Here is a 12,435-nt window from a genome sequence, read left to right as displayed (position 1 = left end):
CTCACATCCTCCAGGCCTTATCTTGTGGTTTATCTTTCTGATGCTGCTTCCTCCTCTTCACATGTCTAGCCCTGAGAGTTTGTGCTCTGCACCAGTTGTGCACTCCAACTTTGGCGGGAGAAGAGTTCGATTAATCAAAGTGACAATTTAGATGGGCCAGGCAGAAGAGGCCATTTGCTTTGTTTACCTGGGGAAGGAAGAGAGAAGGCATTAATCCCATATAATGTTCACAACATCTAACTTCAGAGATCATCTAGAGACATGGAGAAGTGAAGGCTCCCAGTTCAGTTCTGAATCACTATGAAGGAAACTACAGCTTGCTGTCAACTAAAGCGAAACTTGAGCCTTTTAGAGATGTAAGTTGAATGCCAACATTTTGCTGGTCTAAGTGTCCCCCTGGATGTCAGATCACTGAGAACAGCAAGGAAATCCGGAGTAGCAGGGACAAAGCACGTAGTTTGCACGCATGCACCAAAGTACCAAATAGGTGTTTTTCTCCTTTGCACATGGGAAAATGTGCCAGTAAGAACCTCTGTGCTTCAGGGAGACAGATTTTCAATTCTTCAGCAGAGATGGAGATGAAAAGAAATAACCTGTTTGATAGGAAAGGCTGGGTATGAATGAGCTTTACCCTGTGGTCAAGAAGAGTCTCTGGTCCCTTAAAAGCCATAAAAATTTAGAAAGCTCTGCAGTTCTGTTTTTGTCCCATTGCTTTGCATGAAGGCAGACTTTTTCACAATTGGATTGAAGTTATATGTAATTGTGTGATATTTTGGGGAGTTCCAAGTAGAGCCCTTGTCCTTCCTTCAAGGCAAGAGAAAGAGAAAGGGGAAGGAAAAGCTTTAAAGGAAGATGAGCAGTTGATTTGTGCAGGTCATTATCCACGCGCTCTGGATAGTTGGGTCTGTGCTTGCTTCATTAGAAATAGTTGTGTTCTGAAACACTTAGGTCCTTGTAGGTGGTCAGATAGATAAATGTGTGCTTTACTGCCGCGTTCACCTACAGCAATTGAGAGTAGTGACAGAGGGCGTCAGTTTCCATTGTGCATCTGCCACGGTCATAGAGATGCTGAGAGAGATTATTTTGTTGAGAATCTGTTTGAGAAACTTGTTTCTAAGTTTTTTTTCCCCAGTTGCCCATGTGTTTTGGACTTAGCTTGCTGTAAGCAGTCCATGGGGAAGCTGTGTTTTACACAGCTCTTCAGCACAGTAATTTGTAGTAATTTTCTCAAAGGAGTGTGCCTAACTCTGACATTGTTTTTTATTGCCATCTTAGCAAAGCCTTCCCCTGATAGACTGCTTCTCTAATTTATCTTTACAAAAGGTTCAAATCCTTCTGAATGAAAACGAGCACAGAAGCAGTCAGTAACTTCTTTGCATCTCTCATTTAGTTTCTCATACTCTCCCCACGTTATTAAGTTTTTCATATACAAAGCTGTAGTTTTGCATTGCTTGTGTCAGATAGTTCAGTCGATTCAGCACAATCTGAGACTGCAGTTTGCAGAAGTATCCTGGCGTGCTTTTGCTTGGGCTCTGATTTATAAAGGCAGCAGCTGGTTCATGGCGCACAGCCTGACCCGTATGGACAGCCATGGCCACAGTCAGCATGGCCTGGACCTACGCAGTGTTCAGGGGCACCGGGAACCTTTGTGGAGAGCAGCTGGTGGTTTATCTGTGAGGGCAGCATCAGAGGACGGGATGGGAGCATGCCCTTGCCTTGTAGCAGCATTGCAGCGGTTTGGGTGCTCACCAGGAAGTGGCAGCCCCACACTTGGGCCCTGCTGTGCTGCAGACCCCAGTGACATCGCACACGTTCCCCAGGCGGCTTTCTTCTGCCTCCTCGGGGCCCTCACCCCTTGTGGGCACACAGGCAAGCTCCCTGTGACTGCTTGCCCTGCTGCTAAGTGCTGGGGTCAGGGTTGAGTTGAAGGCAGTCGGTTAAACTGAGCAGGAAGGCTGAGAGAGAGAAAATTGCATGGGGTCTGTGCTTCAGGCTGGAGCACCTGGGCCACCTCGTTCCTTCATTTCCTCCTTGGAGCAGAAGGAACCTCAGGCAGTCTGACACCAGAGCCCCTGCCTGCTGCCAATGCCCTGAAATCACCTGGGAGCTGTAGTTGTTTAAAGCTGATCGGGTCCTCAGCCTCCACTGTTCTCAGCACAGAGAACATCCAAAGCTGTTGGTGGTTTCTCTGACTGAGCCCCAGGAGCCTCCAGCCGGGCAAACAGGCAAGGGGTGTCCATGTCAGCCTCGTTTCAGAAGCCAAGGGGAGGGATAACCTGGTATGAGCTTCCATCCCACTGCCACAACGACATCCTCAGTGTGGGTTTGATCGTAGCAGCAGAATGAAGGGCATTCTGGAGCACTGAGCTTGGTGCCGTGGTGCCCAGGTGCAGCAGTGCTGGCCCAGCACGGCAGTGGCACAGCAGCACAGCCCGCCTTCCCCTGGGTGGTCACTTTTAAAACTGTGGTGACTTTCACTGCCTCTTTCTTTATTTATTTATTGAAAAGAAGCGGTAATTGTGGAGTTGTTAATGGAACACACAGGAGCTGCTTTACAATGACAAACGTATGTTCACTTTCCTTTTATATTTGAATTTTGCCCTATGTGTTTTTGTGGTTTCCAAGTCAAAGAAGACTTTGTTTTCTAGCCTAGGCTTCCCATGGGGCTCTGGCTTGTAAATGTGTGTGACTTCCAACAGTCAACTAATTGTTTTGCTTATTAGTGAAACCAGAGCCTTTGATGGAAACTCAAAGCCAAATCACAGCTTGCTATCGTAATTTATCCTCCCACAAGTGGGGCTGGATGGATTCTGTGCTGGGGGCACATGGAGGTAGCTGAGTTTGGCCTTCTCTGCCTGTCCCCCTGCTCAGGGAAGGGGAAGTTGGAGCTCTGGGATGAAGCTGGGTGCTGGTGCTTGCACTTCCGTAGAATTTGGCCTCTGCAGGCTGTGCTGGGTGTGTGCAGCAAGGCTGGCTTGTGCTGTGCCATGCTTCTGTGTGCTCTTGTCCCCTTTACTTCCTTCTTGTAGCAAAGGCAAGCCTTGCACAGGCTCCTGGCTGCTGTTGGACCTTGAGGATTCTGCCCCCAAATCACCGTGTTTGACAAATTGTCTGTGTGTTTCATGCCTAATTTACCTGCAGGATTACTGAGCTTGTTTGCACAACTGTGGTGATTGTACGAGTGCTGAGCTGTCGGGTCGTGCATCCATTTACTGTGGTTACATGTGCTATTGCGGGGATTGATGTGCAGTTCTGAGAATGCAGACCTTGGTATTAGATAAGTCTGGGAAACTCTCTTCAACATGAATATCTCATCAAATGCAAGGCCAGATGAGTTGGTACCCTCACACTGTTCTGGTGTATACTGGTAGCGTGACTGCCTTGGGATGAGAATGCACTGGAGCCACTGAGGAAATGAAAGGTCTAGATAATTCAGAGGTGAGGTAGGAAAATGTGGATGAGCCTGAAATTGGCTTCTGTTAAGATACAGAACTGGACTGAATAATAGGGAATATCAAATACGGTACTTAATAAGCCAAAATTAGAGGAAAAGCTGACTTGTGCATTTGCGAACAGTAATGCTAAAAGAGCTACTCGATGACAGTGAGGATGATTAGCTACTGAGAAAATTGACCAGAACATGAACTACATTCTCTGTTGCTTAAAGACATTAAGCTGAGTCTGTTCCAGTGAAAGGGATTCTGTCCCTCATGAAGAGGTGATGTGCTGAGTGAGGGGTAGCAAAGCTGAGGTGCAGAGAAGCAACAGCCTGCTTGTGTTACAGAATGACCTGTGTCGAGGCAGCAAGAAACTAAAGCCTGCTTTGACCCTCAGTTGCTTCCTCCTGTCTTTTCTGCCATGGGCCTCTATTTTAAATCCTGGGAAGAACTAATAAGCCCAGTTAGATACTGGGAGCCTGGTTGTCATTTATGGTGAGGAGCAGCACAAATGAGATTCAGTCCTTGGAAATTTCCTTATGATTTCTGTTCTTTTGCTGTGTCCCAAGTACATCAAATTGAACAGAAACGTGACAAGTTTCAACTTTATTGCTCAGTGTCAGCTCCAGTGAAAGCAGACGAGCAAGCCACTATGTGGTATGGTGTCTGGAGGAGGTCTTCTGTTAATTACTGACAGCTAATGGTATGGTGCTCTCCGCGAGACAATACACTTTTCCATCCTGGTCAGAATATTGTTGAATAAAGGCTCCCCTAAAAAATCCTTGGAAGTGTTGCAGCCGGAGAGTATTAATGATGGGAATTAATGATCAAATCAAAACACAAAGTTCCTTCAACCAGGAAACGAACTGAGCAGGCACTGCAGAAGAGCTGTGGCAAGCGGGGTCCGTTCCGACAAGCACATCTTCCTCTGCTCTGCTGCATATTGTCCTAAGGTGCTGGCGTGGAAAGCAGCCTCCAGGCAGATGTAGTGTGAGCGGGAAATAATTTCTGGTGTCAGAGCCCTCAGGGCACAGGCTCAGCTCTGCAGCCTCTGGCTGCTTCAGGAGGAAGGTGGGAGCTGGGGGAGTGGGGCTCCTTCCTCAGGCAGCCGGCGCTGAGCCTGCATGCTGCCCTGTGTGCACCAAGGGGCGATCCTGTGAGTGCTTTCTTATCTCCTCGTGTACAGCAGGAAAAAGGAAGCAGTAGGAGGAAGCGATTTCTCACGCGGCTTTCTATTTGCTTCTAATTAAGCGCTGCCGGTTGAGCTCTGTTTTCCCATTTTCCACCAACGCCTGATGGTGGCCCCTCTGAATCACCACGGCCACACACATGCACACCCCTTTCAGTGGGAAGCTGAAATGACTTCCACCAGGAGATAGCAAGTAGAATGCAGCCGTTAATAGACTGAGCTGAAACAAGCAGAAGAGCTGATTTATTTCAAACAAATTAATTTGCTAGGCTCGATGTCCTTATTCCCCAGTTTTATACTCTCCTCCTGGCAGTAGCTTGCGTTGTCTAGACAGGAAGATGTGCAAAATCATCTTTAAAGATGTGTAGCTTTATATCTCCCGGGGGAGAAAGGCCTCAATGCTTGACAAGCAAAGCTCTGTGTGGATGAGTGGGAAACAAATTATTCCCTTCTACTCTCAAAGGCCATCAGTGTCTGTAACACGCAGCCTGCATCACACAGGTCCTCAAAGGGCTCTCCAGAGGTGCCTTTAAGACTTGCAGGTGCTCCTGCTGCTGTCTGGCAAAGCCCATCGCTGTTTGCTTGCAGACCAGGTATTTGGCTTGTAGACGTGCAACTTGAAGTCCTGAAGAATGAAAAAAGCAAATGCAGAAACTTTCACTGCTAGCAGAAACCAACACCTTGTAGCTGGTGAGAGGCACAGCGTGGCAGGGATGAGTTCTCGCTGTGCTTACTGCCTGTAGGGACTGGCATGTCACTGCTCCTCGCTGCTTTGGAGTCCCTGTTTAAGAACAGTTATCTCCCTATCTGCTCTTCCTACTTCCTGATAATACAGTTTTATGTAAACTGCAGTAATATTTAAATTCAAGTAAATACATGCAATATTCAAAAAACTGAGTTCCAAAGGTTTCTCTGAATTCCCTCTTTGTGTGCATATGTTGTACCTGTGGCTGGCCACCTAGAGAATCTTTAAGGAATTCACCTTTCTGATGCTGTCAATGTATCACTCCGCTCCCAGCGTAACCAAGCAGTGCTGCAGGCTTTGCTTTGCAAAGAGATTTGCTATTTACACAGCGCTGCAGAGGTGAACCTGTGTTTTAAAATCACTGCAGCCAGAGGTTATGCAGACTGTGCAGCTGCAGGGTTTGATTCATCTGAACATACTGAGTTAGGGACTGATTTAGACTTGGATTTCAAACTTGCTCTGTGAGCGTTATGTATTCAGGTCTGCCTCTTCTGTTTATAAGATCCGAGTTCTGAAATAATTCAGAAATACATCCAGAAAATAATTCAGAATAATTCAGGAAAAATAATGCCTTCTCTCAGGTGTCCAATGCGTGGTCTTAGTGGCTGCAGCTGCTGGCACTGCCTCAGGAATTGTGTTTGAGTAGGTGACTGGGCTGCCCATCCACAGCTGCTAATGGCACATCTGCTTGTGTTTTGCATGTGGAATTGCATGTGCCATTCTGAAAATGGCAATTACTGCCCCTTCTCCCAAGTCTGACTGCTATTGATCTATGGATGGAGTGCAGAGTGAAGGAATTTTGTTTGTGCAGAGGTGAGCTGATGATTTTAATCATACCACAAATTTCCATTTTGTTTAGAAATCCAATCGTAACAGCGAAAACCGAACAAGAAAAGTCTCCTTGTTTTCTGGATGATGTTATTTGTTTATCCGCCGAAGTGCTTTGCATTTCCTCAGGTCACAGACCAGCCCGTGTCTGGCCAGGTTAATATTATAAGAGTTATGCAAAAGTAAAGTTTAAGAAAAATCTTTCAACTGAAAGAAATAGGATCTTAAAATCCCAAAATAGAGTATGGAAAGGTACACATCATGTCTGGCTTCTCCTTCCCCTTGTGGCAAATGTGACTCAAAGGAGTTGGTTTTTTTCCAGCTCGATCTGTATACAGTTTGGGGGAGTTTTATTGTGAATAGCTCACCTTATAATACACAAACATATTTCCTTCCAGAGTTCTCTATTCATAAATCTTTCTTAATTCTCACTCTCTCGAAACTGAAATCCAGATCTTTTTTCTTTTTCTTTTTTTTTCTTTTTTTCCATCACTGCAAGAAGTGAGAAAGGCGGTAGGACAACACCTTGGTGCAGGGCTGCTCCTCTGCCCTCATCCCTGCTGTGCTCCCACTCCAGCTGAGCAGCACAGCATTGCGCCCTGCCCTTGGGCAGCTGCAGCTCTGCCATGCCAGCTGTGCTCTGCCCTTCTGAGGGATTAGCAGAGGAGTGGGACTAGAAAATCCTGAGGCGTTACAGGAGCTTGGTTGTTGCTAAGGGAGGAAAAATGAACTTCAGAGTTACTATTAAGAAACTTCACTTCTCCATAGGGTTCTTTGAGATCCTCTTTTGCCCCCTTTGTGCCCTCAAAGAAATGTCAGCTTTCTGCTAAATTGTGAGGTAGGTGCCTAGCACAGAGGTGAGTGTCTGTGCAGGCTGACAGTCTCATCCAGCTCAATTTTGAGGAAAACTGTACCTGAAACAAAACTTCAACGTCTTCTTTCATTCTAGTTCACAATGCATTTCTGTGTATGAAAAGGGCAGCACAAAATACCAATTCCTTCCTGTCCCTGTGAAGAAGGTTTAGCATCCGCATTGCCCTGTTATGGATGGAGAGAGATTATAGGGCACAACCAAAGCAATGCAGCAAGTGGCAAATCTTGGTGTAAAACTCTGACTTTCATGTGCTTACAGCAGTTCTGTCAGCTGTCCATCCCGTTTTGTTCCTAAGTCATCCTGGTGTACTCTTGGTGTATGAGTGGCAGATGGAAATGCTTGTGCTAAATGATCCCCTGTGTAATCCTTTAAAATGTAAAATATAAGCAGTTAGCTCAGGATAAGAGCATCATTTTTAAATTAGGTTGCAGAACACTTTTATATATCTTTTTTTCATTGTATTTGATTTATATAATGCTATTTTGATTTACAGTGATGTCATCCCAAAGCATTCCCGTGGTGCCATAAATTACCAACTAATTACTTTACTTTCTTCCACTGATGAAACTGTTTATTTAAAATCTGGTCCTGTGAAGGACGAGGTCTTTTACAATGTGTTTTACTGCTCTCGACCCTCAGGTGACACAAACTTTGCCGTATGAGCAGACAATTGACTCCTCTTTTTTTAAGCGTGTATGCATTTGTATGGGTGTACACCTACATGTGTGTATGTTATTAGAAGACCAGGAGTAGTTTTACCTTGGGAATGTGCTCTATACATGAGCAAAACCACCCTTTACAATTAATTTTCAAGGTGGTCAGTATTAAAACCTCTGTATGGGGCAGTTCTGCGATAGCTGCTACTGCCTGCCCTCACCTGGGGCAAATTTTCCTTTGTAATTTGTTACCTGTTTTCCTCTGTTCCAGTCTCCCAGTGATAACTCTGGGTTTTGCTCGACAAGTTCATAGGTGGAGCAAATGCTGCATTGCTGTCACTGCAGCCACTCTTCAGCCCAAAGCACCTCTCGTCGTCCTTGCTGGGTCCACAGATTGTGCTGTCAGGCATGATGATAACTGTGCTCAGTACTTAAAAAAAACCTCCTCTCTTCTCTTTCTCCCTCTCCCCTTGTAAAGACAAGATGGCTTTTTGTCATACAATGGCTTTTTGCTGAAGGCCAGGAAATCCTGGATTTTGAAAGAACTGTGCTTAGGCTGCATTTCAGTGTTGCTCCTGGAGGACCTGGGCTTAGTGGGCCTCACCATGGGTAAGCAGGGGATGATTCGCACATGCAGTTCTGTTCTCAGTAGACCTGTCATCCAGACCTCTGTTGCCCTTTGTCTTCTTTTTGCCTCACTCTGTCTCTTTCTGAACCTCCTCACGGCTGCCATCATATTTAGCACATTCTAGACAGTGTTGCTCCTCCAGTACCAACAGCTCTTGTGCTTGGAGCCCAGCTCTGCTCCTTCCTGCCTAGCTGCCAATTGGCACGTTGGCGCAGAGCCTCAGACCCTAAATTCCCCCCTAACAACGTAGCAGAGTGCTTGTGTGAGTGAGTTATTGTAGATGTCTGAGCTGCGTCTGGGCTGGGTTCTGAGGTTCTTCCATGCGTGACCTGTGCTTAAGTCTGTTGGCTTCAATGGAGCTTTAGGTTGTAAGGTCTCTGGGGCACGGACATCATCTTTGTGTGCCTTGCAAATATGTGCTACGTGAGTAATGATAGCTTAGCAGAGCGAGTGTCGCTTTACATTTGCCACACTGGAGGAAGGTTGCCAGGATCGTGTTGATGCTGCATGTGGTCCCCTTCCGGGGGGGATTAGTCCTTCTGTGCAAAGATACCTCCTGCTGACTGCTGAGAAGAGAAAAAGGGAAAAAAAAGAGGAGAAAAAAGAAAGGTTTGCCGTAATTACCATTAGCTTAATCTTCCTTTTTTGTGTGTTCTTCTAGTTCTGTTTGCTTTGCACAGCTTCATCAAGCTTTTGTATGTGGATGGAATAATTGAAAACAAATTTGGTGTGTCTCAGGCTATAACGTTCCCTTTCAGCTAGATCACTAGCCATGTGGTAGATAAATGTCTGTTTTTCATTTTTGGTTATGTGAGAAATTTAGGATGATTTGATTTGTAATTTTGAATGTTAATGAAGAAGAAGATATTTCTTTGTCTTCTGGCCTACAAAGAAATTCTGGCTTTCTTGCTTCTCTTGAAGCAAATACTGTTTAGGAACATGTTATTTATTATAGAAGAGTTTCTTTATGTCTTTGAACTGTAGAGGGTTCTTACCCTCTTACATCTAATTCAGCCAAGTCCTCACTGTGTCACAAAACAAAAAGACCATCTCTGTCTGTACAGATGGGATTTAGTGGAAGGCAAAAAGAGTGGCTGAAGGCAACATCCTTCCCCAGCAACTGGGGGAAGGATGAATTTCAGTGAGCAGGGAATCAACCCCACGTGAGTGTGTTTGGAAGAACAAGAACATATATATTTTTAAGGCTATTAAAGAATTTTGCAGACCGAGAGCTTTGTAGGGTGGAAAAGTAGATATTAACAGAGAACATCCTCCCTAGGGGAAGAAGATGGTGCGCAGAAAACGCAGTGTTTGTCTGTCTGTGAGCAAACAGTGTATGTGAGCACAGTGAGGCAGTGGGTGGTGCATTTCAGCAGCAGTGATGTTGAAAGACAACCCGCACTCCTGATGGCCATGCAGGTTTTTATGAGTGCAGCTTGCGGGCTCCTGTTCATCACTGGCAAAAATGCACAGCTAATGATGATGACCAAGTTGGAAAATGCAGTGTTTTGTAGCTGAGAATTTACTCTATCAAGCAGTGTTATTGCACTATCTGTATCTGTGGTAGTTTCCATGGAAATGAATAGGGGGCATTACTTTTGGAGAGGCTTACTTCCTGATCTCCATATCTGTGAGCATCTCAGTACCTCTGCTGAAATGAGGGTATTCCAAGCTCTGTGTGTGACAACTGATTCTGAATGTCTTGCCAGCTTCACGGTTACATGGAGAACAAACCATTGGGTCTTCAGATCTTCATCGGGACAGCAGATGAACGGATACTCAAACCTCATGCTTTCTATCAAGTCCATCGCATTACAGGAAAGACTGTCACCACCACCAGCTATGAAAAAATTATTGGCAACACCAAAGTTTTAGAGATCCCATTGGAACCCAAAAACAACATGAAAGCAACGTAAGCATATTTCTTTTTATTAGCAAAGTTGTGGATGTTAAGTTCTTCCTCCCATGGAAAGCAGGAACTTGAATGGATAAAGATGTCTGTCCTGGAAAGACTCCCCTTTCCAAAGCATTTGGATGATAATGAATGTAAGGCCCTTTTCACAAAAGTTTGAGCAGACAGTTACAAGTACCTGGGAGAAAGCTGGTAGCGGGGTTATCATTCATCAGCTAAGCACGCACATGTTTTTGCTATTTGCCCCAGTTGCTGCAGCCTGGTAATTGCCTGTTGTATCCAAAGTCAGAATGGTTCGGTGTGGCGCTGAGGAAAATGAGACTCAGATCTCAAGTCCTTATGCCATGGGGATGCGAACAAGGAGCAGTAGACAGCGGAAGAAAAGCATACATTTCATTTTTACAACAGTTAATGGAATAGAAAACATCTCTCCTGAGCTCAGCCAAGTGCTCTGGCCATGAAATTGCACTCTCCTGTTGTAATAGGTTACCAGAAAAGCAAGTACAGGCACATCTTTTCTGTATTATTCCTTGCAGTTTTATGGAGGCAGAGGGATGAAGTGGGCACCAGTCTGAAACTTTGGGCTTGAATGTGTGCCAGACTGCATGAGAGTGATTGCTCTGCAGAGGGAAGGGCTGCGTCTCCATCCTTCAGAGGATACTGACAAACTTGGCAGAGAGGCTTTGTTTTTAAGCCCCCCTGCGTCATTGCAAAATCCGCACTCTTTCTTTATATATCTTCTTTTTAATAGAGTATATACCTAATTTCTCCCTCTCCTCTAAGCCTCTCCTTCCCTCTGCAAAGAAGTAAATAGAAGCCTGCATTTCAAATTTAAGCAGCCAAGTGCTAAATGGAACATGACTGTCTCTTTCTAACAAGTAACCCTGGAATAATAAACCCCTGCATATAAGCAGTGGTGAGGGGGTAGGAAACTGAGTTGGATTTATCCTCCCAAAATGTGATTTTCATTCATATGGAATGTGTGCTATTTTTCAAATGGATACAAAATGGATACAATGGGCAGTGCCCATTGTTACTTGCACTCACTGCACCCTCTGAGCTGAAGAACTCAGGTCCTGCAACTCTGTATTGGCACTTCCTCTTGCCTGGGCTCTGCTGTAAGCAGACAAGTTTGCTGTGCTACACAGGGCTCGCTAGAAATCAGCCTGCACATAAGCACGCAGTGTTAAGCAGCAGCGCTGGGTACAGCGGTCCTCATCCCCTCATTGCCCCCTCCTGCTCCTGTCAGCCTCCCTTTGTGCTTTGGTGAATGGGAGCAGAGAAGAGTTTTCTTTTCTACTGTGTGGTGCCCGCTCTAAATGGCCTGTGTGTTTGGCAGCATTGACTGTGCGGGGATTTTGAAGCTGAGGAATGCAGACATCGAGCTGCGTAAGGGTGAGACGGACATCGGCAGGAAGAACACCCGCGTCCGGCTTGTCTTCCGCGTGCACATCCCTGAGTCCAGCGGCCGCATCATCTCTCTGCAGGCAGCATCAAACCCCATCGAGTGCTGTAAGTACCCTGAGATCTGCTGGGAAGCAGCAGGCGTGTGCGGCCGGGGTCGTGTTTGCATCGTGCTGTTTGTGCAGGAGTGGTCTGTAGAGTGAAGGTGCAGCCAGAACTCGTTATCTGCAAGCTGGTGGTGGAGGCTTGGAATCCAGACCTGGGTTGGGTCCCGGCTCTGTGATGGGAGCACAGATGAAATGGAGTGCAGGTTGGGTTTAGAGGCTTGGGCCCATCCTGGTGGTTGTCTTTTCTGGGCAATAATGCTGCTGGGGTGTGTGCTGCTTGTTAGGCTGCAGTTGAAGCAGGGAAAGCCCAGGCTATTCTGGTATTTCCCTGAGAGACAGAAGAAAACTCACAGTTTTGATTTCTAGGGGCATATTCTATAAGTGTGTAAGCTGAGAAACCTGCACCTCCCACTTGTTAAAACATCCTGAGAAAGAGAGGCCTCCAGCAAGGTGCCCCCAGGATCAGTCATTTCTGGAAGGGCTCCACCCACTCTGCTGGTTTACATGCATCCTGTGATGCTTTTTGTTGGTAAATGGTGTCTTTTCTGAGGTTTGGGGATTTCACAAATACAAAATGAACAGTTTTTCTCTTCCTTTGCTGTATGACTCACCCCTTTAGCAGAACCTGTCTTGCCTTAAATCATGTTAAAGTCAT

At 45.8% G+C, this 12,435-nt stretch overlaps 1 protein-coding gene across 7 annotated transcripts in view; it reads left to right on the top strand.

Moving 5' to 3' along the window:
* Positions 1-12,435, top strand: part of NFATC2 (nuclear factor of activated T cells 2) — an 88,235-nt gene that overhangs the window by 19,274 nt on the left and 56,526 nt on the right. For all 7 annotated transcript variants that reach the window (XM_048963431.1, XM_048963427.1, XM_048963429.1 and 4 more), the window contains 2 exons: positions 10,067-10,269; positions 11,609-11,781. In XM_048963431.1, the coding sequence (XP_048819388.1) occupies positions 10,067-10,269; positions 11,609-11,781 (376 nt within the window). The remainder of the gene's footprint in view (positions 1-10,066; positions 10,270-11,608; positions 11,782-12,435) is intronic.

This window comes from Lagopus muta, chromosome 16 (genome assembly GCF_023343835.1).
Source record: "Lagopus muta isolate bLagMut1 chromosome 16, bLagMut1 primary, whole genome shotgun sequence".
Taxonomy (NCBI): domain Eukaryota; kingdom Metazoa; phylum Chordata; class Aves; order Galliformes; family Phasianidae; genus Lagopus; species Lagopus muta.
The sequence above is the reverse complement of the archived record's forward strand: the minus strand, read 5'-3'. Positions and strand labels throughout refer to the sequence as shown.